At 42.0% G+C, this 27,537-nt stretch overlaps 1 protein-coding gene across 3 annotated transcripts in view; it reads left to right on the top strand.

Moving 5' to 3' along the window:
* Window positions 1–27,537, top strand: part of PRKAR2B (protein kinase cAMP-dependent type II regulatory subunit beta) — a 162,306-nt gene that overhangs the window by 119,787 nt on the left and 14,982 nt on the right. For 2 of the 3 annotated variants that reach the window (XM_014521221.2, XM_025207381.1), the window contains 3 exons: window positions 7,191–7,243; window positions 8,756–8,839; window positions 26,472–26,578. In XM_014521221.2, coding sequence (XP_014376707.1) covers window positions 7,191–7,243; window positions 8,756–8,839; window positions 26,472–26,578 — 244 coding nt within the window. Of the gene's footprint in view, window positions 1–7,190; window positions 7,244–8,755; window positions 8,840–14,395; window positions 14,501–26,471; window positions 26,579–27,537 lie in introns of all 3 variants that reach the window. The other variant, XM_025207380.1, reaches the window with a different exon arrangement.

Below are 27,537 nucleotides of genomic sequence, written 5' to 3'. Positions count from 1 at the left end.
AGAGTTTGCTGTTGTCAGCAAACTCGGCCAGTCCACTTTTGACACCAGGGTCCAGATCATCTATGAAGGCATTAAAGAATGGAGCCCTGGGGGATGCCACTAGTCACTGAATGCCATGTTGATTTGGTTCCGTCAGCTGCTACTCTCTAGGTCTGACCTCAGAGCCAGTTCCCCAGCCATCAGACTGTGGAGTAGTTGAGGCCACAGTTGCCCAATTTTTCCATGAAGACAATCCATCATAGGGCACCAGGTCAAAGGCTTTTTTTAAGTCCAAATATATGATATTTACCTCTTCCCTTTTGTCCAGGTGATATGTCACCTGGTCATAGAAGGAATGAGATAGGTTAGGCAAGACCTACCCACAACAAACCTGTGATGGCTATCTCTCAGAATGTTGCCTTCTGTTAGCCTGTCAAGAATGGTTTCTTTGATAATTTTTTCCAAAATCTTCCCAGGGATTGAGCTCAAACTGATTGGCCCGTAGTTTCCCAGGTCTTCTTTCCTCCCTTTCTTGAAGATAGGCACCACATTGTCCCTCTGCCAATCTTCAGGTACTTTGCCTGAGCACCAGGTGTTCTCAAATATCCTTGCCAGTAGCTGTACTATGATGCCTGCCAGTTCCTTTAGCACTCTTGGGTGCAACGTATCTGGACCAGCTGATCGGTGGGGGTCCAGCCTCTCAAGATGCTCCCTCACAAGATCCATGCCAAAGGTGGGCATATATTCATCTTCACCCTGGTCATCCCAAATCATGTTCGGCAGGGTGGTCCCTTTGGGCTCATGAAAAACTGATGCAAAGCAATCATTAAGCAGATTGGCTTTTTCCTGGGTGTCAGTAGTCAGCTGCTCCAGCTGGTTTAGCAGGGGTCCAATGTTGCCCTTGTTTTTCTTCTGACTCCTCACATATCTGAAGAGGGACTTTTTTTATTGTCTTTGATTTGTGTAGCCAGATGGAGTTCAGTTGCAGCCTTGGCTTTTCTAGTTCCTCCCTGCAGGTACGGACCAGTGCAGTGTACTCCTCCTTAGTGGCATTTCCTGTCTTCCATCCATTATATGCCTCTCTTTTTAGATGAGGAGGTCCATCAGTTCCCTGTTGAGCCATGGGGGTTGTTGAGCCCTTTTACCACCATTCTATGGGTGGGGATGGATTCCCCTTGTGCTTTTAGGATCACTTCCTTAAGGAGCAACCAGTCATCTTGAACTCTCCTTGCTGTGAAATCATGGCCTCTCAGGGCCTCAAGAACAAGCTTATCAAAGTCATAAAGTTGAGGACTACTGCATTGCTGGCTGACTTGCCAGCTTTGCGATGAATAGTGAAAGTGATCAACTCCTGATCACTGTCACCCAGCTTCCCTTTGATTCTTATGTCACTGATTAGATCATCCCCTTTGGCCAGTACCAGGTCCAGCAGTGCCTTGCCTCTTGTTGGCCCATAAACTTCTTGGGACAGGTAGAGTTCATCATCGCATGTAAGGAAACTTTGTGACTGATTGGATTTGGCCGAGTGCTCATCCCATGAGATGTCCAGGTAGGTGAAGTCTCCCATGATGGCCATGCACCGAGAGCATGCAGCCTCGGCCAGTTCCCTGGCAAATTCTTGGTCAACCACTTGTTCCTGATTTGGAGGTCTGTTCTAGATTCCTACCATTTTATCGCCTTCACTACATTCCCCTTGTATTATAACCCAAAAGGTCTCCAGTCATCCTCCTTGGATGCCAATCTCAGCTTGTAGGGACATGTAGCTCTCCTTCACGTAGAGAGCTACACCACCGTCCCTTTTTTTGGCGTGATCTCTCCTGTGTAGGGTATAGCCATTTATACCGGTAGTCAAGTCATAAGAGGAGTCCCACCAGGTCTCCGTGATCCCTATGAGATTGTCATTTTTGTTTAGCAGAAGGACCAGATCCTCCTGTTTATTCCCCAAGCTCCTAGCATTAGTGTACAGACAAGTAAGTGTGCTGTTGGAGGCCCTAGGCTTCTTTGTACTTATGGAGAAGCTCTGTTCCTGAGCTAGGGTAGGAGTGAATTCCCTTGAGCATCCTAACTTGATGGTTTTGTGGTTGATGCTTGGTGAACTTGCTCTGGTAGTTGTCCATGCATCACCTAGCGAGCTTAGTTTAAAGCCTGGTTGAGCAAGTCAGCCATTCTGGCTGAGAAGAGCTTCTTCCCCAGCAGAGTGAGGTGGAGGCTGTCTCTTCCCAACAGAACACTGCCTCTCTCTCCAAAGAGTGGACTGTGGTCATAGAAGCCAAAGCCTTCATTGTGGCACCAGCACAACAGTCTTCTGTTTACTGCCTTGATTCGTCTCTCCCTCCTCTGCCCGTGACCCATACCCAGAAGGATCGAGGAAAAACACCACCTGCACCCCCAACCTCCTGAGCCCCACTTCCAGAGCTCTGTAGCCACTCATGACCTGGCTGGGATTGCTCCAAGTTGTGTCATTTGTGCCCACATGGATAAGGAGCATAGGGTAGTGGTCAGAGGGCTGGATAAGTTTTGGGATCCTCTCACCTACATCCCAGATATGAGCTCCCAGGAGGCAGCAGAACTCCAGGGCTAAGGGGTCAGGGAGAGAGATCGCTCCTTCTGTCCCCCTCAGGATAGAGTCACCTACAATGACCACTCTGCGTTTCATTTTAGGGATGATACCTGGTCATTTTTCTTCCTCACTTGCAGTAGCTGGCAGCTCTGCAGGCTCTACTGGTGCTGCAAGAGATTCATACCTGTTACAGAGATCCAGGGGGATGGGGACCCTGGGGCAGTGAGCGTTGGAGCCGGAGACAACCTTTGTCCCGCCCCCTGGCTGGATGGTATGAGAGTGCCTCTTGACCTCCCTGGTCCTGGCAGGTGACCTAGGTTGCTTTTCTGTCCTGGGGTGAAAGCCTGGAAGTAGGAGTCAATCCCCTGTTCGCCATCCCTGATAGCACACAGCCTCTGCACCGCAGTCTGGAGCTCCACTGTCTGGGATTCCAGAGACTCCAATACAGAGCAAACCTCACTAGTGGAGGTTGCAGTGCTCTTGATCCCATGTGCCTGGAGTTGTGCCAGGCAGCCCCCACAGTCGAGAGCTGGGGCTCCATCTGAATGGAGGCCAAAACCATGGGTTCCATCTGGATGGAGGCCTCAGAAGTACCAGAGGGAAGGGATCCAACTGCAGGGGGGAACCTTGGCTACTACTGTACAAACCGTTCCCTTGAGGCTCCCTGCCTAGGGCCTCATGCCCCTCCTGCACACCGTCTTGCACTAACTCACTTGTCAGGCCTAGAAGTATGCCTGGTTCCGCGTTCTGCTCGCGAGGCTCTGGTCACGTGTCTCCCTGGGGGGCTAGGTGAAGTAGGAGGTGGGGAGGGTGGTGACCCTCCTCAGCTCCTCTCTGCTGCCTCCTCACAGCTGGGTTGAGTCCATCCCACCACGGTCCCCTGCTTACCTCTGGCTAGACTGGGGGTCATCAGGGGTCCTGGGGGTCCTGTTGGGGGGTTTTGGGGGTCCCAGGGCTCATGGAGACACAATGGGTATCTGCCCATGCGTCTCGTTCCAGAGCTGGGTGCCAAAGTGCGGCTTCTTTTAAACTCTGTGCATGTGCAGTAGGTTCCACCAGCGCCGCACTGCTCTCGGGGGGCTGGAGGGGTTCCTCTCCCACTGGAGAAGGAGACAGGTGAGTAAGGGGACAGGTGAGTGCTCCCTCCTTCCCCTGCCTTACACGCCAGGTGGCACCAGTCATATGGCTCCCTGGGGGGCTGGGCCAAGCAGGAGCCGGGGGGGTGGGGGGGTGACCCTCCTCGGCTCCTTTCAGTTGCCTCTCCCACAACTGGGATAAGTCCTTCCCACCACGGGACCCCGCTTACCTCTGGCTAGGCTGGGGGTTGTTGGGGGTCCCTGGGCTCACGGAGCCACAATGGGATGTGCATCTCACTCTGGAGCCTGGGGTTGCCAAAGTGTGAAGCTTGTATTATGTACAAGTAAGTAGTTTATTTACAGCATTTGCCAAAATAATACAGTAAAACAAACAAAATTATTTACAATTAAATAACACCATTTCTAGAACTTAAAGTTTTTGCTGAAAACATGCAGTAAAATTATCCATTCTGTTAGTTTACACAAAATTAAAGAAAACAGAACATATGATGATAGAAAAGATAAAATGAAGCAGTGAGATAAAACAGAACAGCATCATTTTTTGTGCGAATGATGTAAATACACCTGAGAAGTATAGGACAGGCTCCAAGGTGTTAGAGAGAAGCCGGATTGATTTTTCTTCATTAACCCAGTATTTAAAGTTTCCCATTAGTGGAAAGATCTATTTCCGTCTTATTTCTTCAAAGAACAAACAAGACCACAAATAATGATTTAACTAATCTCTCTCCTTTCCACAAGAGCATATTCTGTCTGAATATGGGGTCTGATACAGACTTGTTACAAGGGACTGGTAACACGGCCATATTGGTAGGGATGACTATAAGATTACTACAGTATGGGCACATAGAGACAAAATCAGAAAGGTCAAGATATAACTTGAGATTCAACTAGCAGGAAACAAAAGGGAGAAAACAGCATCCTATAAATACAGTAGAAATGAGAGAGAGCAAGGGAAATTTACTGAAAGAGGAAAGGAATCTAATAATGGAAGATACAGAGAAGCCTTAAGAGAGAGAGAGAGTGTGTGTGTGATGTGATAGCTGATCTTTTTTAACACCACACACACACACACACACACACACACACACACACACACACACACACACACACACACACACACACACACACACACACACACACACACAGAGTTTCCTGTTATGATAGAGAGTATCTTCTCAGCATAGAGTAGGGGAAGAAAGGCTAGATATTACTTAGACCACCTGGATGTTTTGAAATGATCAGGGTTGGATAAGATTCATCTTAGAGCTTTCAAGAAACCAGCTGAGGTAATTTCAGTGATTGCTTATTATTTTTGAGAGCTCATGGAGATCAGATAAGATCCCACAAGACTGGAAAGAGGCAAATATAATGCCTAATTTTATAAAAGAGAAAAAGGAAGATCCAGGGAATTACAGACAGGTCAGTCTAACATTGTCATCTTGATGACCTACTGGAGTATTTTTTATAAAATCTATTTCTAAGTATGTGGTGGATAACAAGATAAAGAACAGTCAATACAGATTTGACAAGAGTCTTCAGATTTCAAAAATGTATTAAAGATGGTTGGTTGTCTTTGCCTGCAAGGGAACAGTGCGAGAAGTAATGTGCTGGAATTGCAATGAGGAAGATTTAGGTTAGATATTAGGAAGAACTTCTAAGTATGAAGGTGGTTAAGTATTAAAATCAAATCCCTAGAGAGGCTGTAGGATCCCTATCATTGGAAGCTTTGAAGTACAGCATTTTAAAGTACAACATTAAGTACAGCATAAGACAGTGGTTTTCAACCTTTTTAAATTTGCAGACCTCTAAAAAAATTTGAAGGGAGGGCTGGACCCTTGTGAATTCTAAGTGTGGGTATTCACATACTTTGATTGATCATAGTAATTTTATGCAGATGCCTTAGACAGTGTGTGAGGATGCCCAGGGGTCGCAAATCACAGGTTGAAAGCCACTGGCATAAGAGAAGCATTTGTCTGGGCTGACCTAAACAGAAATGGTCCTACTTTATGTGGGGGGGGTTGGAGTATCTGATATACCGAGATGTCTTCTAGCATTGTTTTACTATACTTCTATGAAATTATGGGCTGAAGAGATCTGTGATAAAAATATGCAAAAATTACAAGATACAAGAAATAAAGCATGACAAGATGCTTTCTTTGCTTTTGGCAAAAAGATCAGACAAATCAAAAAAGATATAAAATAATGACAAAAGAACATCATCCAGAAATATCTTATGAAAGAGGTTTCTAAGAGTACTTTACAAATGAGATTGAGTCACAATGCTCATGTAGCAGGGAAGAGTGAAGTGAGGGTAAAGACATCAAAAGAAGAAAAAAAAATAATGTGTTGATTCTGCTTCAGGCTACATGAAAGAGACTGAAATAATTATTTGGCATGGATGAGCCTAATGACAGCCATTTCTTTTTCAATAGGTCCAGAAAATGTCCAGAAAATCTTATTGAGATTAGTTGATTCTGAGATAATCATATCAATGATATCAAATTAAATTAGTTTTATTAGATCTGCTCACATGAGAGAATTCAGAGGATGAAATGAGCTTGCTAGACTACAATATGGGGTTGAATGTTTTCCTAGATCCTACACTGCAGGAGAGCAGTACAGCGTGTTGACACTTACCTGCACATGTGCTCATTTACATGCACAGAATCAGGAATTGGGTGCAAAGAGTGAGACTAAGTGTACAGCCTTAGTAGATTTACAGCATTGTGCAGTTCTGTGCTTATTTTACTAGTTAGCTTTGTTGATAGGTAAGTAGGGCATCCTAAATCTGCTTCAGTCATCACTGAAATACTATAGCTACCATAAAACAGTTGCTAAGAATATTGTGTTTATATAGCATTACAGTATTGGATTTGTTCAACAGATTTCAAGCTTCCTTTTGTGGGCATATTTCTACTTACTTTGGACCTAATCCAAGTTCCAGTAAACTCAGTGGGTGTCTTTCCCAGGAGAAGCTGTACCAGACCTGTTAAGTTTTTTTGGAAAACATCAGTTTTATAAAATTGACATGGTAAGCTGTTCAGGGAGTACTTCAGACATTGAGATTTTGGTCTATGTATATTTAAATACAAATATTTAACTGCAAGATGCTTCCTGAAACAGTGGCTTTACTAGGACAGAAATAAGAGTTGTAGTGATATAATTACTTTGCAATCCAGTATTGCACATCAGGCCAGATTCTATTTCACCTCTAAGTGGTGTAGGTGGACTTAAGTGCTTGAGCGCAATTTTGTTCCACCCTGCTGGAGTCCCAAAAAATTGCTAATACAAAAGGTGGGTTGGTTCTCCTACTCATTCCTTTTTTGTGACTTAAAGCTAATATGACAGCATGTTACAAAAGTAGACATGTTAATGTATTTTCAGAGATTCAAGCAGGGTGGAATAAAATTGTACTTAGGTACCTAAAGCCACTTATGCACCTAAAAGGTGGAATAGAATTTGGCCCATAGTGTGTTTCCTTTCATTTTTATAATTGCATTTGGAACATTATGTTGCGTTCATCTTAGACTGTTCTTTTTTTTGTTTTCTTATAGTGTGTGCAGAAGCTTACAATCCTGATGAAGAGGAGGATGACATGGAATCCAGGGTATTTAACTTATTGAAAGACTTACTTCTGAGTTCTCAGACTTCAGAAATAATAAAAATATGAATAATTACAGTAATTATAAGACCAACCAGTTTAACTATTATTTTTCAAATGCTTCCTTATTGTAGTGTCCTTGGATAGTATGGAAGGCCGTTCTGAAAGACATTAATCCCCATAATAGTGTTTATGTGGGACTCAGTTTTTAAAATACTCTGATTAATTATGCCTATATACATTGTCTCTTAATGAGAACTTGTTTAATATTTGCTTAAAGTCTCTTCTCTTAAGGTACTTTAAGGAATGCAAGTTCATATCTTTAACTGAGATAGATCAATATTCTTTTCTAAGATAGAACATCAATAGTTCATTCTGATGCTGTGAAGCCTCCTATTTACCCTGTGAAAAAAATTATATAAATTAACCCATATCTGATGCAGAACATGTGGAAAATTCTTTGGAAAAGACTTGTAGGAAATGGAACACAATTTTTAATGGTCAAACATTTGGTGTTACCTATAAACTAATATGCTTGAAACATGTCCAGAGAACATTAGAATTTTGTTTTGTATCATAATGTTTGAATTTAAGGTATCCCAAAAGAATGCAAAAAAATAGATGAGATTCTAGTGGCATAGTGTCTGTGTATAGAGGTGCCCTGATAAAGATTTTTTGGGCCAATACTGATGGCCAATTATTAACGAGCCATATCGGCTGATGGAGTGACTATGGCAAATTTTGGAGCAGCTGTAGCCCACCCCTCCCAGCACCATGACCTCTGCCCAACCTGAGCACAGCCCCAGCCCAGCCTTCCTTCCAGGAAGAACCCAGCACTACTTCTAGCCCCGAGTGCGCAGTGGGCAGCCCACCCTTGCCCTGTGCACAGATCCGGGGGTACATACCCCACCATGCCTCCCACGGGGGGGGTGTGCAGCGGCAGGAGCTGCCTCCCCTGCACCCCTGGATGAGCCCCTTGTGGCTCCATCCCACGCGTTGCCTTGCCTAGGCAGTGCCTGTTAGCCCCACTCTCTTGTGGAGGCCTCTATCTGCCCCCCCCCGCAATCCCCTTCCCTCCAACAGATTTACCGGCCAGATGCTGCTCTCCGAGCTGTCGAGCTGCATTCCTGGCCGTGTGCATGCTGCGGCTGCACCCATGCACACAGCATTTATTGGCAACCTTACTGGCCACATCAGCCAAACAAGCCGATTGCTAATAATGTCAATTTTCCTTTTATCGGTGCCAATACGATGTGGACCGATGTATTAGTACAACTCTAGCTGTGCAAGTATAAATGTAGTAATTCTTCACGTTGTTACTGTATAGTCATTAGGTATGTTTTCAGATTCACCAGCCTTTTGATGAAGATGTTACCAAATGTAACCATGCTTTAATGTAAAATTTCTTAGCAGTCTTAGCTCAGTCTTTCAGTTACTTGCTATTTTGTGATGATCATTTTTACATTGCTGCACTGAAAAAGGTAAATTATACCATAAAATTTCCATTATATCCTCCAGGTTATTCACCCCAAAACAGATGATCAAAGAAACAGATTGCAAGAGGCTTGCAAGGACATTCTTCTTTTTAAGAACCTAGATCCGGTAAGATATTTTTTACACTGAACAAGATTTAAGTGTCAATAAAAAAATTAATCGAATTTGAGTCTTCTATAGAAGTTTTTCCAACAAGCTCAGATCTTGTAAGATAAAAGATTTATTGTTGCTTTTCCTGAGTATTTTGTAAACTGTAGTAGGCATGTTCCTGTTACCAAAGGAACAGTATCATATTTACTTGCATACAACATGCACTTTTCCCCAGAAAATCTGCCCCCCAAAATTGGGGTGCATGTCTTAAGTGGGGAAGCTGATTTTCTCTGTTGGAATGGAGGACTGGGAGCATGTATGGCAGCTGTAATGGCTGCTGTGCTCCTCTCTGCCAGCCCAAGAGGGAGGAGCAGAGTTCTCTGTTCAGGGACAGAGCTACAGTGTTAACCCTTTCAGAGCCACTGTTGAATTGGCAAGAGATTTTGGCTTACGGTATTATGAAAATCTGTGACAAACACTGCACCATTTTGCTGTTTAATATCATGTAATGTTATGTTGATACTGGAGCAAATGAAATCACTAAAATGATTGTAAAGTGCTTTATCTTGTTAAAAGCTTATTTTAAAAATATGTTATGAGACCAGGAAGTATAAACACACAAACGCCCATCAATTAATTGAAAATACTTAAGAAAATTCCTGGTGCTGTTTTCGATTGTTCGTTTGTTTTTAAGTGAATCAAAACATGGGCTGTGGCCTCATACAAATGCTCACCCTGACAATATGCCTCCATATGCCAGAGCTTGTGCTGTCTTTCAGCAAGTTAGACTCTAGTTCCAGCTGTTTCTTGTCCATGAGCAGCAGCTTCCACTCCAACTCTTGCTTATTTTGCTAGCTTTTTCTGAATGAGGTCCAGTCACTTCTCCAGTTACTGTATGTTTTTCTGGCATCCTCCACACTTGCTAGAAGTTCTATTATTCCCACAATCTCTCTCTGTTTTGTCTGTTTTGGCCTCTATTGTCTTTTACCTCTCCTGGTCTCACCTGCAACATGAGTGCTTTTCTTGATTCCTTGACTGTTTCTAGAATACCAGTCCTTTTCTGTCTAGCAGGATAACCAGTGGGTCTTTTAAGCAATTTTGAATCTAGCTTCCTTTCTCTGTACAATTTTAATAGCTTATAAAAGCTTTTAAAAACTAATTTTTCCTATCTAAATTTTCTTTCTTTCTGAGCAGACTAAAGGATACACTGTCTGCTCTCAGTTGAAGACTAGCTGTTTGTTTCCCTCTTACAAAACTACTATATTTTCTTGCATACCAAATACCCCCAAATAAAGCACACACTTTGTTTTAGGGAAGGCAGAATAAAGAAGAAGACATTTTCTCAGAGTTATGACAGAGCAGGGGCAGAGCCTAATTTACAGCTCACTCAAGAGTTATGACAGAGCAGGGGCAGAGCCTAATCCACAGCTCACTCCCCCTCCCTTTCTAGCTCAGGCAAAAAAAAAAAAAAAAAAATCCCTACAGTTTTAATCCTTTCGTAACTGAATTGTCAGTATGCTTGCTGTACCCACAGCCAGAGTAGGGGGAGAGGAGAGTGCACTAGCAGTAGAAGGATAATCAAAGTGGGCAGCATGAGGTTGCCATCTTGATGGCTTCTCCATCTTGGCTCTTGCTGTGGAGTCTCAAACACCTCTCCTGGGCAATTTACCTATCTAGAACAGAGTACAAAACCTACCCTCAGGCAAATGTACATATATGCAGGGACCTACTTGACTTGCGGGGAGACAAAGTCATTTTCATAGCACAAGGAGCCCATTTTGTGGGCATTTTGCAGCGGCCCCATCCCTTAGTGCTGATTGGAAGAGAGGCCTTGGGGAGGAGGAGGGATAAGGGGAAAGCCGCCATCTTGACTGCTGGCTGCCCTTTGTCCAGTTCCGCCCCTCATTGTTGATTGGCGGAGAGGCCCGGGGAGGGGGGGAGGAGTACGGAGTGGCAGCTGCCCCCTTTATGATGCCTTACCAGCTGGAGTGTTCCCCTTCTGGGTGGGCTATGAAGCCTGCCCTGAAGGGGAAGACTAAATATTTTTTTAAGGGTTTTTTTTGTGGATTTCATGGGCAACCCCAGATTTTTGCAGGAACCCCAGATTTTGTGGTTTCCATGAAACTGCAGTTTAGGTAGGTCCCTACATATATGTTCAGCCCATGATACAAAATTGTATTTACATCTTACATATGGACATCTTTTATCGTGACTAAGTCCTTCCTTGGATCATAGGGCTCTGCAGTCCAGGAGCCTAAAAAAGCAGCTATTAAACCAGTGACTCTGACTTCCCAAGCCCTTACATCCTTCATATGGACACTGCCATAGTCAGTTCCTTCCAGACTGAGTATGACTTCAGGTCCTAGTTAGGGTTTTAGAGACAGAAAGGAGGAGCAAAGTCTTTCAGATAGAGGAAGGACATGAGCAGTGTTCAAATGTAAGAGGGTTCAGAGAGATTCCCCCAGTTCTGAGCTAAAATTTTTACAAAGCTGGGAACTGTAAGGTTACGGTTTTAAACAACCAGAAGTCTATCTCTGTGCTTCTATCTGCCTGATAGTGATGGCAAAACGTCACATACTTAAGCTTATAGACATCTGTTTATAAATGTCAGAAATTTCTCATTTTGGCAATTAACATAGCAGAGTGCCAGCTCTGATATAGATAATTATCACTGATTAGAGCTGAACTTTTTGTCAAGCTCCTTTTAAAAGTGGAGTCTTCTTGTGCAACAAAAAAAATGTATACTTTACTTGGGCAGTCTGGAGGTTTTCTGTGCCTCATGGGCATGCGGCATGGTATTAGTGATCCATATTCGTGGTAATTTGAGCAGGGAGCCCCCTGGATAAGCCCTCCCACAAATCAAACAGCATTTAAAAAAACAACTGGTTATTATAACAGCTTTTTAATATCTGTCTATGACTCTCCCTCGAGCTTTACTTGTTCCCCAACTGGTTTTTGTTGCTCAGTGTTTCGATTACTATCACTTTGAAGAAGCAATATTGAAAAAGTTATTAGAAGAGTTTGGATTGAAACACACCTCTGAAGCAAAATGAAGGCCAGAGTGTTTCCAGACAGCTTCTTGTTATAGTAGTTGGCACCTTCAGAGTCACTGAATCATGCTCTTACACTGAGGATTTGAACCCTGGAAGAATCTGAGAACATCAGTGTCTTATGTCCTCTCACTCTCTTATGCCCTGGTAATTTGAACAGCAAATTTAGGGAGAAGTTTATTTACTCAAAGATAATAAATTATAGATATTGACAGAAGTGTGAAAATGATTGCTGGGCATGTTGCTACTTTTCCATCTGGTGGATTATTATATCAGAATGATAGCATTGATTAACTGAAGGAAAGATGAAAGGCAGGATAATGTAATCATGCTTCCTAAACAGCAGACCTGAATGTGCTTAAAACCCAGGCATGCCTTAAATAATGTGAGGCTGACATTACATTTTAAGATTCTTATAGCTTTTTTGGTGCAGAGCTAGGAATATTTACATATATACATGTGTATGTGATAGGAGGGGGAATCAGACCACTGGGAGGGAAAACTTGGTGTATGTGAAAGCAGTGCTAAAAGTATAGGAACTGGGAAAGTACATTGAGGAGGTAGGCTATGAGGAAGTTCTGCATGCATCCTAGGAGTTTTTGCCAAGCACACAGTACTGAGGCAGGGAAGAGGAGTTGAGAATGATCATATTTGCCACATATGATAGGTACTGAAACACTAGCACTGAAAAGGAGGATGAACATTTCCTCTGTGACGAATGGACTTACATGTCTGAGATGCATTGTTTGAAGCTGTAATCATTTTCACATAATGTTTAATCAGCATATGGGCCTATCACCAAAATATATGAATTTCTCAGTCTTTAATAGTTATCTTCTCAACACCCCTTTATAGTAGCTAATAACTATTATCCTCACACAAAAATCTATTACAGATCAGACAGTTGGACAGATTCTGAAAGTCAGGAGATAAAGTTGTATGTCTCATGTGCAGTGGGACCTGAACCGTCCCTTTGTCAGTTGCTGACTTTGCACATCAACAACATGCATGTACTAACACTTTGCCTTTATTAAACTGGCACCTCATTCCTAAGCCAAAATTTAGACAACAGGAACACGATGCTATGCTAGCAAGTCTCAGTGTATGTCTTGTTAGAAACATAATGCAGCTGCCAGCATGCAGTTAAAATATGGGGAAGTGGATATAATTGTAGGAGTCTGTTACAGAAAATTACACACACACACACACACACACACACACACACACACTTTTCACAAATTCTGTCTACCTAATTCAATTGATTGTTTTGACTAGATCCTACCACATGTATAATTGAAGGGAAGGGTCAGTGGTCTAGCTTGGGATCCAGCACTGAAAAGGTTATATTTACAGGGAATAAATTAGGCAGGAGGTGTCTGAGCCCTTACACTGACCAGTTTCCACAGACATTCAGGGAAGATAAGGTATTGCTGCCTGAATTTCAGCACTGAAAGGATTTTATCTTCTGGAAGGTTAATAGAATTGGAGGTGTATGTGCTCTGGCACAAAAAAATCTAGACGTTCCGGAAAATGAACAGAGAGAAGAAATTGGGGGGGGGGGGGCATTCAGTATTCCCTTGCAGGGCCTTGAGTTGTTTTCTCTGACTCCCTTGGTCCTCCTGTCATTTATGTCTACCTCTCCTATGAACTTGCTGTGTCTCTTTGTTCCCTACCCTGGTTCATTCTCTGTTTCTTGTCTCCTCTACTATTATACTGAAATCTGTTCTGTGGGAAATCTTAAATTGCCCAGAATGAATCCAAGGGTGCCATTTTAACTTATAAACATGCTATGTAAAATTGTAGGTAAAAGAAAGAACAGAATGTAGTTAAATTGTGTGAAATAAATTTTTGGGAGTAAAAGAATGCCGATCTGTCTTTGACTTTTGTATTGTCACCGTACTAGGGTATTTCAGGCCCTCACATTCTTAATCGTCACAATGTCTGTGCAAGGCAGGGAATTGCTTTTATCTCCATTTGTTGATGGAAATTCAGGTTCAGAGATGCCTCGTCACTTGCTTGAGGCCACATAGGAAATGTGGGATGGAGCACTGAATTAAACTGAGGTTTCCCAAGGGGAAAATCAGTGCCCTAACCTTTGACTACCTTTCTCATCATTAGAATTTTTCAGTGCATTACAGTTTTTCAGTGCAATGTCTCTCTCATATTCTTTACATCTCCCAGAAGACTTCTGGTACTCATGGCATCTAACTTAATAGAAGGTGGTGTCCATCAGCTTAGAGCAGACTCCAGTGATGCACTGCTACTGCTGCCTGTCACACATACCATTTCAAACATCTACAATACAGTTGAAATGGTACATGTGTGCCTTCTAAGTAAAGAATGTCTAATCTTATGTAAGCAGTATGGAAATACATTTGACACGAGATGTACAGAAGTGATTTCATCTTTTCCCTTTATCATAACTTTCCATTCTTTTTACCCAGCCCGCATTGAACAAGTACTAACATCAATTGATTGAGCAATGGAAGTTTATATCAGCAATTTAAATGTGTTTGCTTCTTAGAGACAAGTTGGCTTAAGAAATGGACAAGTTCAGTGGAGAGCGTGTTGTCTTCTTCCCCCTCTGAATGACACACATCAATTAACAGGATATGGAGCAACCAAAATGGTGAAAAACCACTTTGTTTTATGGGATTTAGAAAGAACTAGCTGTATCTCAAAAGGACAAATCCCATTTCATAAATATTCTCCTTTTGAAGCAAAAGTTCTTTTTCCAGGGTATACTGATGATTGGATTTTTAATCTTCATGGACTATATAGCAAATACAGTGCAACTTCAGTTATGTTCAGTGTCTCTTTATTATCTCTTAGATATTTTTTTCAAAGAAACTCTGAGGTAGAATTGCCATATATATCTTCCTGGCCTGAAAGAAATTGAAGCTAACACATTATTTTGTGTATGCTGAGCATTCCTGGAGGATGTTACTTGTACTGTGTAATTCTAAGCTTAGCTGGATAGAAGAATCATGAGCGATGGCTTGCAATTTTTCACTTGACCTGGAAGGACAGTGTTAGACACCATTTTGGGTATATCCCAACACAGTAATTACTGCTCTGTAGTGCTATGTTTTCTATATTTCTTACCTGTGTTTTCTGTGTGTATTCACATGCAACTTTGGTTTAAAGTTCATATTAAAAAAATTATGAAATTGTAGTAAATCAATTAAGCTTGGACATAAGTTCATTTATTTATTTGTATTGCCATAATGCTGAAGAGGCCTAGTCATGATCTAGAAGCTCATTATGCTAGGTGCTATACAAACAGACCAAAAACTCTGCCGCAAAGAACTTATAGTCTAAATATAAGACAAGGAACAGGCAAAAGCAGATGGTGAAATACAAGGCATCATTATTCTGTCAGGGGTAGAAGGTACGGTCTTGACCTAAATGAGAGATGATAGGTAGGGTGGGTATAAATTATAAAGGCCTTGAAAGTGCAACAAACAGCTTTTGCGTGAGGCAAGGGAGAGGAGGAAGCTGGTTGGAGAATACAAGGAGAGTGATGACAAGCTAGGAAAATGAGCTTTGTATTCTAGCTGGTTATGAGTGGATCAAGATGGTATTTGTCAAGGCTAGAGAAAAGGTTGTCACAGCAACTGAGGTGAGAATAACAGCCTGAACAAGAGTTTTAGGTGTATGGATGGAAAGAAAAGGCCATGACTTAGAAATGTTTAGCAAAAAACCCCTGCAAGACTAAGATGTTGCCTAAATGTGAAACACTAAGGCAAGCTGAGGGTTGTTGAAGACACACAGGGTGCCTGTAGATGTGTGGGGAGGCTGTTCTGCCGCGTTGTAATTACAGTGCTTTGCGTCGGTCTTTCAATAGTCCCACGGGACGCCCCTGCCCATTAGGGGACAGGGAGGCCCGGGTGAGGGAGATTCCTTACCCTCTATCAATGGTGACCTCGTGAAGGAACACCTCGTGACAGGCTGGATACCTTCAAGTCAGTTGGCCCTGACAGTTTACACCCCAGGGTATTCAAGGAGCTGGTAAACATCATAGCTCAGTGCCTGGCACGGGTCTTTGATAACTCCTGGCACTCTGGTGAAGTCCTCGAAGATTGGAAGAAGGCCAATGTGGTGCCTATCTTCAAGAAAGGGAGGAAAGTGGATCCGGCAAACTACAGGCCCATCAGCCTGACCTCTGTCCCAGGGAAGGTCTCAGAAAAGATTATCAAAGAGGCCATTCTTAACAGACTGGCCGACGGCAACATCCTGAGGAATAGCCAGCACGGGTTTGTTGTGGCTAGGTCTTGCTTGACCAATCTTATTTCCTTTTATAACCAGGTGACTTATCACCTGGACAAGGGAGAAGAGATTGATGTCATATATCTTGACTTTAAAAAAGCCTTCGATCTGGTATCCCATGATCACCTCTTAGCAAAACTGGCCAACTGCGGCCTTGGCTTCACCACAATCCGCTGGCTGGGGAATTGGCTCGGCAGTAGGACCCAGAGAGTGGTGGTTGATGGAAGTCAATCCTCATGGTGCGCTGTGACCAGTTGGATCCCTCAAGGCTCTGTCCTAGGGTCTACACTATTCAACATCTTCATTAATGATGTGAACATTGGTATCAGAAGCAGACTGGCCAAGTTCACTGATGACACCAAACTCTGTGGTAAAGCATCCACACCTGAGGACAGGAGGGTGATCCAGGCTGACTTGGACAGGCTCAGCAGATGGGCGGATGACAACCCGATGGTGTTTAACACTGAGAAATGCAAGGTTCTCCACCTTGGGAAGAAAAACCTGCAGCATCCTTATAGGCTCAGCAGTGCTACACTGGCTAGCACTAAGGATGAAAGGGACTTGGGGGTCATGATTGACCACAAGATGAACATGAGCCTTCAATGTGATGCTGCAGCTAGTAAAGTGAGCAAAACACTGGCTTTCATCCATAGATGCTTCTCAAGCAAATCCCAGGACGTCATTCTCCCGTTGTATTCGGCGTTGGTGAGGCCGCAGCTGGAGTACTGCGTCCAGTTTTGGGCTCCACAATTCAAAAAGGATGTGGAGAAGCTTGACAGAGTCCAGAGGAGAGCCATGTGCATGATCAGAGGTCAGGAAAACAGACCTTATGATGAGAGGCTGAGAGCCATGGGACTCTTCAGCCTGGAAAAGCGCAGGCTCAGGGGTGATCTGATGGCCACTTATAAGTTTATCAGGGGTGACCACCAGTATCTGGGGGAACATCTGTTCACCAGAGCACCCCAAGGGATGACAAGGTTGAATGGTCACAAACTCCTCCATGACCGTTTCAGGCTGGACATAAGGAAGAACTTCTTTACTGTCTGAGCCCCCAAGGTTTGGAATAGACTGCTGCTGGAGGTGCTTCAAGCATCTACTTTGAATGCCTTCAAGAGACATTTGGATATTTATCTTGCAGGGATCCTATGATCCCTGCTGACTTCCTGCCCCTGGGGCAGGGGGTTGGACTCGATGATCTTTCAAGGTCTCTTCCAGCCCTAATGTCTATGAAATCTAAGGCAAAAAATGATCTCTGGCTGTCCTTCACCTGCAAGCTGTGACTTGCCACTAGAGGCATGGTGAGCAGGGTTAGCACTAGGAGCTAGGGGCAGGACTGGCTCGCTGCTTCTGCCAAGCACAGCAAGCGCCACAGCCCCAGAGTGCCCAGAGACCATGGTGCAGTGCCTCCTGCCAGCAGTTGGACAGCTCACTTTGCCTGGTGGGACCAGAGCTAGTCCAAGTGGCAGCAGGAAGCGTTGCATCATGGCTGCTGGGCTCCAGGGCTGTGCTGCTCTCTGTGCTTGGCAGGAGAAGCAAGCTAGTCCAAGTAATGGTGGTAGAAGGCACTGCCCCTCCACCACCACTCAGACTGGCTTGTTCTACCTGGTAGGAGCAAAGCCAGTCTGAGAGGTGGCAGAAGGCACTATGTGGCTTCTGGGCACTCCAGGGCTGCAGTGCTTGCTCTGCCCAACATGCCCAGAGGGCAAGACACTGTGCCCAGCCCTGGTGTGCCCCAGCATCCCCACTTGCCTTGACTCAGGAGGAAATTAAGAGCTCCAGAAGCCACCTAAAATTACTGTGTAACGGCCCTGAGGCATGGCTAGGTGGAACTGTATTGCATAGGGTTTTACTTATTTATCTGATGCTTTTATTTTTCTCCATTATATGAAATTTCTAGAAGCTTTCAAAGTCACAAACTGTGTGCACTTTGGGTATACTTGCCAACTGTACTAATAAAAATACTTAACAAGTATGCCTAAGGACCAGTAGAAAAATTGTGAACCAATGTCTACATTTACTATACCATCAGGACTTCTGAAGCCATTCTTTATTTGGAATCTTTGCATATATTTCTCTTTCTGAGATCTGTACCATTAATTCTGTTCAGGTAAGCAAAGCATTTTAAAAACAATCTGTTTGAGGATGTTGTTCTTATGAATATTTCTGTTAAATATTGCAGGTAATTTCACTTCCTGCAATGTGATATCAAACATAGTTTAATTTGAAGTAAACAAAGTTTTTCCCTATTATATTAAATTAATTTCTTATGCATTAGAATGGTTATTTTCAAGTGAGTCAGAGCCATTTTACTTTACCAAGCAGGTAATTTGCATACTGTGGGAATAGAAGGACTAAGAATAAACCCTCCATTTTCTTCAGTCATTGTCAGTCAGAATGATAATTTTCTCCATATTAAATATTCCTTTAGCCCTATGCTATGAATTTTATAATTACAAGGAGAGGTAGATTTTGATTGACTAGAAAGACAGATAGTGTTTGTCATGAGATTACACAAAATGCTTCAAGGTAGAGTTAGGTTTTATGTAAAATAAACTATTTTGCTTTTGGTAGTGTTAGAGTGATGTTATAGTTGTGGTGGTCCAGGAAATACTCAAAAGGCAAGGACTTTTGTGGGTGATATTTTTATTGGAGCAGCTGTATGTTTGGGATGGATTTAGACAAGCTTGAGACTGCAATTTGTTCTTTTTCAGGTCACTATTTTGATTGTAAATTTTCCCACAGTTTCTAACTCTTTTTAATTCCAGTAGTGGCAGCAGTAAAGAGATCCCCTAGACCAAACAGAAGTTCAATGTTGGTTCCAGCGGGGAGGGGAATCTTAGCTTCTGGCTTGGAGCCTGCAGCCAGTTTCCCCTAGCAATGCCCCATCCTCTCTCCCAGCCTGTCCCTGTTTCAGAATGGGAGGGGGAAAGGGGAGCAGAGGGAGCTCATTCTAGGGGTTCCTGAGTCGGTGCTGGAGGGTGCAGTGGGGGATTTGAGCCCCCCCCACCTGGGAGGGGAGGGCTCCAACACACCTGTCCCACCCTCCAGCAGGAGATGAAGAAACCCCAGACCGAACTCCCTCCGTTCCCTTTCCCACCTCCCATTCTGAAAACAGCAACAGGCTGGCAGGCAGCACAGACAGAAGTTACAGAAGACGCTTTGTTTTGTAACGTCTTCATCTGAGCCCTCATGCAATGAGGGTTCAGATTTTCACCCAATCAGCCATTTTTGAAGCTGTCTGCAGCTGTGCACTTGTGTTTGGTCACAGCTATAGACCACTTTCTGTGGCCAGATCAGGCAAAAATTGGCACTTCTGTCTGCACCCAATATTGGTACTTCTGATAGTAACAACATTTGGAAAATACAGTGTACGCAAAGCCTCACTGTGCTACTTCCTCTGTTGTTGTTTGATGTCTGTGATTCTGATTGATCTTTCACAGGTGTATGTAATTCAAGAATAATCCCACTGAAGTCAGGTCAATTGTACTGATGTAAAACGAATGTAGATGAGATAATAGTCAAGCCATGTTTCTTCATTCTTCTGATAAAGTTATTTTGTAAATCCAGTGTATTTTAACCTTCCCATGAAAGACCAACTGTGATGAGTATTTTAGGGATAACTACATTAATGACAACATTTCAAACAAATAGCCTGGAAAGAACTGCAAGTTTTGATCAGGGGTCTTAGAATACGAATGTGGTATTGACTATGGATGTCTTTAGCAAATCTGATTTCTCCCTCATCCCCTAGTGTAAAAAGCGTGGCATTGATTCCTCCTCTGTCAAAAAGAAGATAATTTTGAAGTAATGTTAAAGTGGGCTGTTGTAGTAACAATCTTAGCTTCCATCACTTTCTCCAAAATGTTCCTTTTTTAACTGACATTCACATGCATATTTCCAAAGTATAATTATTTTCTAAAGATTGTAGAAAATCCATGGGGCTAAATTAAGAAAACCAATTCTAAATAATTTCAAATGCTCTCTGTTGGCATTCAGTCCACTTTCTAGAAAAACTTCAAATTTGGCACAAACATTGTCCTCAGCAAGGAATCTGTATTTTTGCTGTTAGAAAAAACATTTACAAGTAATGAAGCAACCATGAATGTTATTAAGACTGCATGATATAGATGATTAATACAGCATTTGTATTAGCAAAATCTGTTTAATTTAAACCACTTCTCGTATTTGTAATCTCACCACTTTGGAAAGTGGATTAGGATTGGACTGGAAAGCAACCAGTGGAGGTGGCAGTGGTAGAGGGAACAGTGGGGCAAGCAGCCGTGAGGCTGTCAACACAGCTCTTGCTCACCTCCTACCACTAACAGCCACATCCATTTGGGCTCCATAGCCCCAAATTTTGTGGCAGGACACACCTCCTGCTAGCTGTAACCCCAAGGTCCCTATCCTGCCAAGAGTCCTATGAGCTGAATGGGGCTGCTGAGCTATATGTTTGGTAACCCTGAGCTATGGTTTTTCAAATATGCAATTAAAGAAGTAGAAAAGCTGCACCTGTATTTTGTGTGTGTTATAGTATATAAACAAGAGCTACATTACAAATACAAAGCTTGAAAAATTAGGAAATATCAGAACTAAGGTTGTCTGTTTATCCTCTCTTGCATATGCATGAAAGTAGTCCTAATTATACCCAATTATGACCCAGGCCATTGGTGATGCATAGGGGGTGCACGCGAGCGCATGTGCACCAACTGAGATTGGCAGTGCACCCCTGCAAAAAGCACCACCAACACTGCCAGCGGCGCCTGTGGGCGGTTGCCGCTTGCCGCCCACCCCCTCATCCCGACTCCGCCGACGGCATCTGCAGGCAGACCCCAATCGCCGTTGGCCACTGCTGCGCTTGCCCCGCCTCACCGCCGACAGCACTGTGGCCGCCTGCGTGAGCTCACCACTCGCCACCCCCGTGCTCCCGCCGCCAACAGTGCTGCCTCCATGCCCCTCCATCCTCCAGGGGCACGTGGAGTTCATGACCCAGGCCTTATTCATATAAACCATCCACATGTAGCACAGATTGTTTTTAGATTGGCTTTTCCAATCTAAAAACAATTCATCATGGGAGCAGGTTCATCTTCACAGCCTTTTTTAAGTGAGAGAAGTATTAGTCCTGCATGCTGTTAGGTAGGTGTGCTATGCACTGCCGCCAGTTGATGGCAGTGTTCCATGCTGTATTTATCTCCCTGTTGCTAGCTGCTGTTATAGTTGAAAAGGATTCAGTTAAGCCCTTTTGTGTGTCCAAAAAAGTTGACTCCCTTGTTGCTCCCTGTGTGATCTCATAACCACCCCCCTCTTGAAATGCTTTAAAATGTTATCCCCACTTCAGAGATGTTCTGTGTCAGAATCAGAACCAGATCCCAAGCTTTATTTGCAGTCCCACATCTAGCAGCCTAGAACAGACAGTTTTTTTCCTATTACAGGCAATTAATTTATCCTCTCTGTCTATCTTCCTATCTTTAATATGGGAATTATAAAACCCCTTTGAATTCCAGTGAGGTAGGCAAGCATATCTTATGCTCAGTATATTGATGCTTTCATTTCCTGACTTGGAGTGGCCCATGGAAAGGTAATTTAAAATAAAGCTGGAACAGTTGTTAAAGTACTGATCCTGTGTGTCAGCTGTTTGAAAGGACATTAAGACAGAAAAAAGGGCTATCTCAGCAAACAGGTAGATGCTACCACAAACATACATACACAGTTTGCAAAAAGCTCTTTGTATAAAGCCATTGTTGGAACAGAAGGATATGATAGAGTTTCTGATCTTGAAGTATATGAGCACTGAGGTAAAAAATCTGCTAATAGTAGACTGGCAATCCAGAATATATTTCTGCTCATAACAGGTATTTTAAATTTAAACTGTTTTAGCAGGAGCCATTTTTTTCTTTTAGCAAAAGAACAAGGAGTCATGTAATCTCTGGGCACTTTTCCACGTGCTCTGGAAGTGGGGAGAGGGGTACAGTGCTTTAATTAAAATGGCTCCAAGAGCTGCTCTAATTAAAGCAGCACTGCATCTCGTCTGTCAGCACCCCCACACTTAAAAATGACAGCAGGGGCACTTGAACTAAAGCTCATTCAACGAGTGCTGTCACTGCCATTTTTAAGTGCAGGGATGTGATACACAAGACGCAGGAGGGTGCTGGAGCAAAGTTTTTGTCATGCTCCCAGCAGACTCGAGTCTGCTCCAACGCGCTGGACTTCCAGCGTTGGAGCAGCCTCCGTGCTCATGTATAGGCGCCCTCTTTGTTTACTGAGTTTTTTCAGAACTTCTGATACCAGTTCATGAAGGTCCCTTTGATGTAGTATAGTTTGTGAAAGTCTTCTTTAATGAACAGGAAAATTGTCCACTGTCATTGTGATGATGTCCTGTTACCTTATGCTGAAAGTTCTCTTGAGCCTTCATCAATTTGGTCTCCGTTTATCTCTAAAGAGACATCTCTTTGGAATCAAGCTTGAACTGTACCTGCTTCACTGCTGCTGCTAAGATCCAGTCCTGTTCAGCATAACAGATTTTAAGTTGACCCACCTTTCCCCAAACTCTGTTTGTTGTTATCTGTAGAAAGAAAATTGGTGGTCTAGCACGCTGCCTTCCAAATGTTTAATTTAAATTTTCCTAGTAGCACTGGTAATTTCCGCAGTATGAGTGATCATCTTTTTAAAAAAAGAAAATGTTTGTCCTATCTAATTCTGTCTTTTTAAGACCATGATCCAAGATTTCTGAATCCTATCTCTGGCTACTGTTGGTTTTGATTAAGTTGCTTACATTATTATTGCTGTGTAGAAGAGATTAGCCAAATCAATTTGGGAAGGGAACCTAATATTTTAATGTAGAATATAGCTATGATTTTTTAAAGGATTTCTAGATATATCAATGTAGCAAATTCAGCGGATAATTAAAAGACAAATACTACTACAAATGGGATAGTACTTTAGGTCCTTACATTGTTTAGAAAGGATTTGATGACAGAGACAATTACTGATCAGGATGCCTTTTCCAGAGAGCAAATGTTTTTCTGGTTATCTGGTTTAACAGTCCAGAACTTGGAGCTTATGATGCTTTAACCCTGAAGTGCATTAAAGATAAATTCTAAGTACATGCACTGTTCTCTTAGAAAATAAGGATAGAGCAGTGACTTAATAGCTTTCTTTCTGTTGTTTAATATTTTTCCAAGACATTCCTGGAGCTTTTTAGTCCCCAAGAATCAGAATCTATTATAATACACTGACAGAAAGTAATTTTGTTACCATAAGTAATTCTTGCTCTGTGGACTGGAGACATGTGAGAACATCCCAAATTCTCAGCTAGTACTTTATGCTTTACTTATCTTTGAGCAGATATACCTATTTAGAAATGCAGCCAAGGGAGCAGATTACTTTTTCCAGGTGCCCTGGATTATTAAATAACATTATTTTAGTATTTGAAATATTGTACAGCTGGAATGAATCTATATTAAGTAGAAGTGCTAGAAATGTCCTGAATTTTAAAAATATTAAATGTACAAGAAAACTCTATATCTGCAATTCTTTTTACTGTGTTGTAGGATTGAATAGTTCTCGTGTGTCCTCATGCAGCATATGTACTATTATAATTTCCTCATTACCTTCCTAAACAGAGTACAGCTTAAGTTCAAATTCATGTTTGTTGCAGCAAACAACACACAAAAGATAGGTGTACATTCTATACAACACAACACTTACAAACAAAAGCATACTTAAAAGCATCACTTTTAGGCAGGGATGAGAACTGTTAACTTATTACTTTGATGGAACGCACATTCATTTCTAGGCTTTGAAAAGTAAAGTGAGAGTAAGATTTAACAAAAAAAATAAAAGTTACAAATTTTAAGGAACACCCACAGACTTCCAAGGTGAAAAGAAAATAGTTGATAAAATACTGGTTTGAAGTTTTCCTTTTAGATTAACTTGCCAGTTTAGGAAGAGAAAAATTAGTTAACCCATGTACATTAGTATCTTCAGAAGTGTGTAAAAAGGATACAGAAGTTAAAACAGCTATGTGTTGTACAACCAAGGCTTTGTTAATTCTTTTTTAACTGATTTAAACATTCTTGTGAGCCCAAACAAAGCAGTCAGTTTGCTTTTTGTTTTTAATTTATTCACACCCGTAAGAATTTCAGCTTTTTTGCCTTAATTTAAAGCTCTTGTTGGAAAAAGATATTTTCAACTTATTCATGTCAGTATTCAGGGTGTTCACCTTTATCTTTAGTGTGATGTTTTTCCAGGCACTAGATTTTAATGCCTCACTAGTTACCGGATTCTGAAACTTTAGCTGATTAAGAGTTTTACACTTTTCAAATGTTCTTCCCTTATAAGCTTCAGTGCGTTTTTTATTTTTTGCATCCCTTTCTTAAAGCAGCATGCTTAGATGACATATATAAATGTTTCACCCTCCAGCAGGGGCTGAAAAATCCTTAAACCAAGCTCCTTCCACTCCCTTTCCTCCCTCCCATTCTGAAAACAGCTGGAGGCTGGCAGGCAGCACAGACAGAAGTTACAGAAGACACTCTTTTTAAACATCTTCATCTGACCCCTCATGCAACAAGGGTTCAGATTTTCACCCAACTGGCCAGTTTTACATTTGTCTGCAGCCATGCACTTGTGTTTGGTCACAGCTATAAACCACTTTATGTGACCAGATCAGGCAAAAATTGTCACTTCTGTCTGTGCCCAGTCCTTGAAGGACTGCTGCCTTTAATTTCGCCAAAGTCATCTTTTCCCATTTCTGCCCCCACATTCCAGCTGCTGTCTGATTACCCCAACTGGGTTGTTGTTCTGTAAAATTAATATGGAGGGACAGCCCTCTCCTTTTTTTTTTTAATTTTTAACTACTGTTTCCAATAGTTTATTCTGTTCTTGTACTTGTTGCAATATACCATGTGTTTGTGTTGGTTGCTGCTCTGCCAGTAGGGCACAAGTCTTCTAGTGTTCTATTGCTTGTGTAGTTAGTTTCTTCTAATTTCCTAGTTTTCTCTCTAATTCGCTCCATTAATTTAGTAGCATGCTGTTTTAGCCATATGGCCATACCCATAATTTGTAAAAGTCTACGTTTTTAACTTTTGTTATTATTCTACCATGACCCTGCATATTTTCCTCCAAATGTTCCCATTTTTTTTTCTTTAAACCTGTATGGACTGTCTTTAATCTGCTACGCATGCATCCTTACTTATTCAAATTGTGGGGTAATTTGGAGGGAAGGAGGGGACTACCTAACTTGGAATATTCTGCCTATACAGGTTGCAATACTGTAAGAGAGCAGTTTGCCACTTACCGAATCAGAGATCAGCAATACCAAGTGTTTTTCTGGCGTGTGTGCTGTTTGGGTGGCTTCTTGCTCACTGTTGTTCGTGGTGTTTAGGCTGCTGGTGTCTGTGTACTCCAAGAAGCCGTTGCCTGCAAGTGGCCTCCTCAAGCCTGGGTGCAAAGCAAAACAACTCGATTTCATGCCCAGTGGCAAAAAGCTCTGAGAGTTTTATTACCACTTGTATAGTAGACTAGCTAGTTTATTTAGTAATCAGCCCAACTCAGTGAAACTGTCCAGGACAATGGTAGTAAATGTGCATCTAATTAGCCCCCCTAATTTGCAACAAAGAACAAGTCTTGTGGCACCTATATTTATACTTGAGATTACCCAAATTATGTGCCAGGGTTTCTCTGTCCTTTTGCCAAGATGCTCATTTTTACTTGTTCCTTTGCCAACCTTGCACATATAGCATCTTTAGTTCTCTTATCTCTGCACCTGTCCTCATTAATTTTTCTTTACTCCGAACACTCTCTTTTTTGGATCAGCTTCTCTGCTCATTAGTGTGTTTTTATTTCCTACATCTCTCATTCTGGTCATTCATCGGCCAGAGATTCCTGTACTCTGCTCATTAAGTCATTCAGCAGTCATTGAGACCTGTCCTTCCTGAGTTCTCTCTTAGCTTAACCATGGCTGAGCATAACAGGAAGTCCCATAATCACAAAACAAAATTCTACCCTCAGATGCTTATGTACAATTTGTATGTAATCCAAGGAAGCCATATGCATTAGGAAAGCAAATAACAGTAGTACCAACATTGTGGGTTTGGGTTTTTGTTCTGAACAATCTGGAATTGAAAGGTACCATATTGGTTAAAAACCACACTGTGTTTCTGGTAAATCTAGACATAATTGCAGTGTGACATTTCTAGATACTATAATGGTGCTGCCATCATCTGAGCTGGGTTCAGTACTGTATTTAAACAGAAAGAAACAAAATGGCTCACTCGAAAAGTAATTCTATAAAAGCAGAGTGTAGTTTTTATCTTGTATTCTTTGTTTTAAAATAGGAACAGATGTCCCAGGTATTAGATGCTATGTTTGAAAAGCTGATTGAAGGAGGGGAGCATGTCATTGATCAAGGTGATGATGGTGACAACTTCTATGTAATTGACAGGTGAGTGATCATGCACAATTGAATCCCAGAGAATTATGCACACTTGTATCAATGAAAATCTATTTTTATATATATTTTTATTTGAATCAGAGGTGTTTGCATGAGAGAGAGCAAATACATATATATTACTCAGTAGAATAGTGACAGAATGAAAGAGAGTAGTGTGTGAAAATACCTAGTTTTCTCTTGTCAGTAATAAAATGTTTGTATTGGAACTCATCACTAGCCTCTTGATTTAATGCTTTGTCACAAAGACTATTTCTTAAACTGAAAGGAGAGTTTAATGCAGGTAATAGCTGGAAAAGAATAGTATTAAATATCTGAAATGTGGTAACTGTACCAGGTACTGCTGGGAAACTTGCTAGTTCACAAAAAATATAAGATGGACTATAAAAGTTACATTTTCAAAGAATTGTACAAGGATCTATACTACTCATGCAGCTCTGATATGGCAGGGATTTAGATAAATAAAATGATACGTTTTACTTTCTCCTGAAAGTTTTTTTTTTTTTTTTTGGAACACCATTTACCTTGATACTGCTGCTCTTTACTTTTGATTAAATTCTCACCAATTTAACAGCATAGATTTTGTTGGCATAGACGCTATCCAGGTTCAGGTGAATAACTTCCATCTTGTACCTTCAGTGTGAAACATGGTACAATGATTTGTGATAGAACTTGCAGTCGGAGATATTAAAACTAGCTTTCTAGACAGAAAAACCTATTTTCTCTACATGTCTCTGAGAATACTGTGGCAGAGTAAAAATTCTTTACTGGAGTCTAAGTTTCACCAGTTTTGCTGGCTTATGTCTTAGACACTTCCTTTTTCAATTGTAGCAGCAACTATACTGAATTCTGTCAGATCCAAGTGGTTACTGTACAACCATCTACAGTGTCCTTTACCATGGAGAAATTGTAGAGATTTGATTCTAACTAACTGCAAACAGTTACAATGTAGA

The sequence above is a fragment of the Alligator sinensis genome, unplaced genomic scaffold (assembly GCF_000455745.1).
Source record: "Alligator sinensis unplaced genomic scaffold, ASM45574v1 scaffold100_1, whole genome shotgun sequence".
In the NCBI taxonomy this organism is placed as follows: domain Eukaryota; kingdom Metazoa; phylum Chordata; order Crocodylia; family Alligatoridae; genus Alligator; species Alligator sinensis.
The sequence above is the reverse complement of the archived record's forward strand: the minus strand, read 5'-3'. Positions and strand labels throughout refer to the sequence as shown.